At 44.3% G+C, this 5,857-nt stretch overlaps 2 protein-coding genes across 2 annotated transcripts in view; both read right to left on the reverse strand.

The window, feature by feature from the left end:
• The window catches only part of pdia2 (protein disulfide isomerase family A, member 2), an 8,005-nt gene extending 5,992 nt beyond the window's left edge, over window positions 1-2,013 (reverse strand). Inside the window, exons 1-2 of the mRNA XM_040023723.1 lie at window positions 1,666-2,013; window positions 723-929 (exon numbers count right to left, since the gene is read on the reverse strand). Of these exons, the coding sequence (XP_039879657.1) occupies window positions 723-929; window positions 1,666-1,942 (484 nt within the window). The 5' untranslated portion in view covers window positions 1,943-2,013. The remainder of the gene's footprint in view (window positions 1-722; window positions 930-1,665) is intronic.
• A 1,594-nt stretch (window positions 2,014-3,607) lies between these two features.
• Window positions 3,608-4,743, reverse strand: LOC120729238 (protein PERCC1). Its single transcript, XM_040024779.1, has one exon. It carries the CDS (start codon window positions 4,741-4,743, stop codon window positions 3,892-3,894), a length of 852 nt encoding a protein of 283 aa, XP_039880713.1. The 3' UTR covers window positions 3,608-3,891.
• Window positions 4,744-5,857: the final 1,114 nt, after the last annotated feature.

Raw genomic sequence — 5,857 nt, forward strand, 5'->3', positions numbered from 1 at the left:
ACACAAGTGTCATTAATTCACAAAAAATACCTTTTTTTAAAAACTTTGGACCCATTTATTTTTACAGTCAATAGTGAAAAAACAAGAATTTTACTGGTGTTTGTTTGTTTATCTGTCACTTAATTACACTTGAAGTGCAAATAGCCTTGGGGAAGGTTTTTAGCAGAAAAAAAGTTAAAAGCCCCAAATTGTCATCTAAAAAACATTCCCAAACCTGTCCAGTGGCTGGATTGGACTCTTTGCTGGAAAAATGAATTTACAGTAATTATTTTAATTTTAAAAAGTGTAGCATGAGTTCAATTCAACATGTTTTAATGTGAGAAGTGATGCTGATGAAGGGCTACTTTTTGAAAATATAATTTTTGGTCACATTAGATTCTTATTGTAATAAAGTTGAGCGAAAGACCAGTAAAGACCTCTAGGCAGATTCCAACCCTTATTGCATATGGGTCAGCTGCTCTACTCAGTAAAGCAGTACCCATCCCACAGGCCTTTGTGGGAACCACAGCTTTGACACACAAAGACTCAGAAAAATATCTAACACCAACTGGGTTACACAGTAGTTTAAACACACACATTTGGTTCAGTGTGCAAACTAATAGATGATAACCCTCGAAGGTGCTGGGAGGTGGAAAAATGCAAACTATACACAATCAGGTGATGATGTTCACTGATGATGCATAAAGAGCTGCTTGTGTTTGTGTATAAGTGTGTGTGTTCACCGGTGTATTCGACAGGCTCTTTGCGGTCTCCATTGATGAAGAGTTTCAGAGTGGGGAAGCTTCCGACGTCAAACTCTTCGGCCAGCTCTTTCTCCTCCGTGGCGTCCACTTTGGCCAAGCGCAGCTCCGGCTCCTCCTCCTTCAGCTTCTCGGCAGCCTCGGCGTAAATTGGCTCCAGCTGTTTACAGTGACCGCACCAAGGAGCATCTACAGTACATATAAAAACACATGAACACACACAGTTCAATGAAAGTTCCAGTGAGAGACAGAGGGAGACACTACAGGGGTTTGTCCACAGCAGGCCTCTGCTGCTATCAGCAGCTCCTGTCCAGATACTCATGGAAATGAGCAGCTGATAGAAAAGTGGCAGTTGGGCTCCGTCTTTCTCCCCCATGTCTCATTTCCTCATCCTGGCCTCTCCGCTTCAGTTCATCTGTGGGAGAGTTGAACCCGCACAACACCTGGACAGGACGTGTCACGTGTGCGATAATGCCTCGGCGCTGTTAAAGGCTGGGAAAGGAAAGATTTTCTCTCTTTTATAAATTGATCAAATTTTAAATTCCTTGCCAGCAAAATGAGATAATCTTTTCACTTCCTGCCATATTTTCTAACCTTCTTTGATCAGTTTAGATTAGATTATGTTCCCAGGATGAACAAGGAGCATTAATGCTTATTTTACATTTTAGTTTTCATGTTATTACATAAAATCTGCACAACTTACCTATGAGTTCTTCTTTATGTGGCACCTTATGCCAACCTTCGCTGTCACTGATGTTATTTGTGCATAAAAGCAACTCAAATTTAATAACAATTGTGTTGAAGACAGAACAAAGCGATAAGGGAAAATTCATCACAAGTTATTACTGGCATCTAAAGAAGGAGAAAGAGCTCATTTATCATAATAATCAGGATTTTGTTCCAGAATATAAGACATCCCACTTACAGAATTCAACCAGTAAATACTGATTCTCGCTGAGGGCTCTTTCAAAGTTGTTGATGTGAAGGATCATGACGTTATTCTCCTCCTCTATCTCAGTTGTTTTCTCTTTCTTTGGTGCCTCTGCCTCCTCCTCCGCCTCCTCGGTTGTCTCCTCCGATGCCTCCTCAGACGTCTCCTCTTGCGTCTCTGTCTGGCTGTCAGTGCTGTCCTCGGCCTGCGTGCAGGAGGCCCACAGCAGCAGGCCCAGCAGCGCTATGAACAAAAGCTTGTGAGTCTTCATGTCTGCGTCTCTGTCTGAGCTGCTCTGGTACCTGTGCTTAGGTGTAGGTGACCGTCAATGCATGTGTCTTTTACTCTTTGTACGATTATTTATCTAAGATGAAGCGTGTGTGTCAGAATGTTACTGGCCTTCCCTGTCATCCAATCAGGCGTCACGCCTGTAGGGGAAACTTTCCAGTCTCGGCCAATCAAACGATGCCTTGTAGATTCAGAATTGGGTAAACTGGATGATCGACTGCTGTGTTTGATCACACGTACACCTACTCGTATGTTTGTGTTTGTGTTTCTTTTGTTTATAGCATTTAAATAGACCTCCCCATACACCACGTGGTAGCATTAAAACGCTTTTAACTTTAACTCCTCTTTCTGCTCCTTATCAAACCCTCATTTACCTAAAAACTCCCACAGTGATACTAACAAGTGGATTAACAACTCTTACCATTTATCACACCCTTTATGTTTACTCAAACTACAGAGACCACTTTCCACAGTTGCCCTTGTCATGACCTCAAATTTAAATCCACAGCACCATTAATCAAGAAAGATAGCAAGTTTCTCCGTTTTCTCTTCAAGCTAGCAACGTGAAATATCACTGAAGCTGAGTGCTGTCAACATAGTGCTGTCTTTGTCATGCAGATGCTTTGCGTTTTACTGTGCGTGTCGATGTGCGCTTCAGTTAATCTAAAACCAGTACATGTAACACTCACATACGCACGGCTCACAGCGCCGAGTCTTTCTCCATAGGCAGAGGTTGTCCAGCTGTTTTCAGGATTTTAAAACTTGCTTCAAAAGTTGAGATTGAAGTTTGAGCTCTTAAAACAACCGCGAGGTTCTTTTCTTTTAACCTTTGTGTTCCTCTAAAACGTATGTTTTGAAAAGTCTTATTTATTTGCTGAATTCAGTTTTTTTATATAGCGCCAAATGAGAACAACAGTCATCTCAAGGTTTATATTGTAAGGTAAAGTTTTTATGAGCAAGCACTTGGCAACAGTGGGAAAGAAAAACTCCCTTTTAACAGGAAGAAACCTCTGGCAGCACCAGGCTCGGGGAGCCGTGACCGGTTGGGGTTGATGAGAGGGAGACGGGACAAAAGACGTGCTGTGGAAGTGAGCCACATCTGTTTCTGTTTATAACTTTAAAACTCAATGAATATCTTTGAACTTTATTGAACTACGTCCAGGTTTCTCAATGTTGCTCTGAGATTCAAAGAAGCAGGTCATTGCTTCCAGCATCCTCTCTGTCTCCATTTTTAGTTTCCTGTCGTCTCTCTAATACCAATTCGCAGATAAAGGTAAATTGCACATTAATGTGAAGGGTTTCACTCCAGGAAACAGCTGCAAAAGAAAAGTTTGTGTTGCTGCCCGTCTGTTTAACCTTGGACAGCTTCTATGTACAATAGAGATACCGTGAGATAAATGATGGGTGTGGTGACTAGTGTTTTCTTTACACCTGTAACCCAATGCTGTAGCCACACAGCAGGGATGTTACAGCGTCCTGGAGTGCACCTGTGCATCCATGTGGCAAAACAAGAAGTTAAACTTCTTTTTTTAACAGCTCCACGACTGTATGACCAAAACGATGATGGATTTATTCAGAAAAACTTAATTTTTCAACCCAACACAGCCATATTTGACAAAATCCAAACTGTGACTTAGGGAGTAAATAACAGCAACAAAGAGTCAACACTCATGTTAATGAATCTATTTTATAAAATATCAACAGCAGCTCTACAAAATGTTATGCAACAGAAATAAAGCGTAACAGTTTCACACCCGATTATGTTACAGTAGTAGAGGACACAGTGGGTCCTGGTACATTTTTTTATTAAACTAAATCTCACTCTGCTCAGATGGCAGGTTCTTTGTCCCGACCCTTTCAAACTGCAGAAAACTTTTTTTGTAAAAGGATCATAAGTGGAGTCTTTTCAGTCCCAGGCTGAGGGTGGCGTGATCAGTGCTGCATGTTTGTGTTCTCCGTCAGCGTGTGAGTGAGCTCCGGGTTTGGATCCCAGTTTGCCAACAGGTCGCTGAAGTCTGGCTGAGCGCTGTCGAGGGTGTGCATGTCGTGCTGCGCTGGGACGTTATAGTGCATGTGCGCGTTCTCGTCCGTGCGTGTGAGGTCCTGCGAAGGCGAGGCGCCGGTCCTGTGTGCGATGTCAAGCGTGTTACTCAGAGTGACCAGAGGGCAGCTGGGGATCGGCTCGGTCCAGAAACTGAGAGGCAGGTGCCGTTTGATCATCGGTTGGCCTCGGCCCTTGCTCGGGGCCCTGAGGTCAAACAGTTCAGCCAGGGGCCCCAGCCCACTGCTGTTGCCTTTTGCAGCCACGGCTCTCTGCTCTTCAGGACAGGCCCTGAAGCTGTTCTCCTGCATCTCAGGACTTCCTCTCGCTATTCTCATCAGGTCGTCATAGTAACGCAGACGCCCACTGGTGGTGATGGAGATGGAGTCGCTGTAGATGTCGCACGCCTCTCGGTCACCGGAGCAGCGACCGAAATAGCGCTGCACATCGCGACTGATGACGTCGGCGAACCTCAGCAGCTGCTTGGTCACATCCAGAGCATGGTGAGCGGGGTTTAAGAAAACCTCCTCCAAACCTTCTTCCTCTTCCTCCTGAGCCTCAGATTCTTCGTCCTCCTCGTCTTCATCTGCCTGTCTCTCTTCTTCGTCTTCTCTCTCCTCTGGCTTCTCTGGCAGTGTCTTCTCGTAGGCACCGTCCTTACACGGAGAATGCTGAAAAATCATGGGGAAGTAGGCCGGAGTCGGAGCCTGGATGAGAAAGTTCCTGATGACACCTGCAGCCATGTCGGCTTCTAATCCTGGTGAGATGAATGCAGAAAGAGGGACAGTAAGAACTTGATTGGGAATAACAAAAAAAGGATAAAACGCTTATATTGAGTTTCCTTACCTTACCTAGCTGCCAGGTTTAGTGTCTGTCCAAGAATAAAGGTCTGGCCTGGGTCACTGATGGATTTGCTCGATGTGCCCTCCAGGACTGGCCCTGTATATATACCTCCGCACACGCCAGTAGGCGTGTGTGTGACTGGCGTCGGATGAGGCAGCTTCCAGGACAAATATTTGCGCGCGGGATTGGTCAAACACACATTGTTTACTTTATCACTGGGCAACCGGGGAGGGGGGCCGAAGCTAATGGACCCTCTGCTAGGGGATGATGGAGATTTGTTATCCAGACGCGGACACAAACACATCATTGCCTTTTTCCGTCCCTGTTATCAGGCTAGTTAAAGGATAAAAGAGCATGAAATCAAATCACATGCTGTTTTGACTTTTAAAGGGGAACACTTTGAACCCCCATCAGCCCACCACATGCCCCCTACGACAGCAGGCTAACACACAGGCTGGCCAGACACACTCTCCCTAACGAACGACACAGTGTAATATTCTTTAAAGCACCCAAGTAACGCGCCATCGGCCGCTGGTTGACTTGGAGAGTAAAACAGAGAAAATCAGAGTGCCCTCAAGGAATAAACTGATAAGCAGGTGAGCTGTTAGCATCTCATGGTATAAAACCACTCAACCAATTAAAGCTGACAGGGAGGAGATACTTTATCATTTATTGTCAATATACAAAAAGACCAAAACTACAAACTCTACGGTGTTGCACCATCTTTCTATGATTTACAAGTTCCCTGGTTTGTGTCGGGATTCGGCCTCCTGAGCTTATTCATTCAAAAAGATTTTAAAATAGATATTCAGATACCAGATGTCATATCACATAGTTTTAAAGTAACGTTTTAAAGACCTGCACCACCGATTGTGAAGTCCATAAAATGCCGTTCAGCCTCTCGGTTTGACGTAGACCTAAAATAATGGCCACAAAGACAAAAGTAGGTTTGTTTTCAGTGCTGTTTTTCCAAAAAGCTACCAACATAAACCCATGTGCTTTTCTAACTTAAAA

Source organism: Simochromis diagramma, unplaced genomic scaffold (genome assembly GCF_900408965.1).
Source record: "Simochromis diagramma unplaced genomic scaffold, fSimDia1.1 OVJJ01000302.1, whole genome shotgun sequence".
NCBI classification, from domain to species: Eukaryota; Metazoa; Chordata; class Actinopteri; order Cichliformes; family Cichlidae; genus Simochromis; species Simochromis diagramma.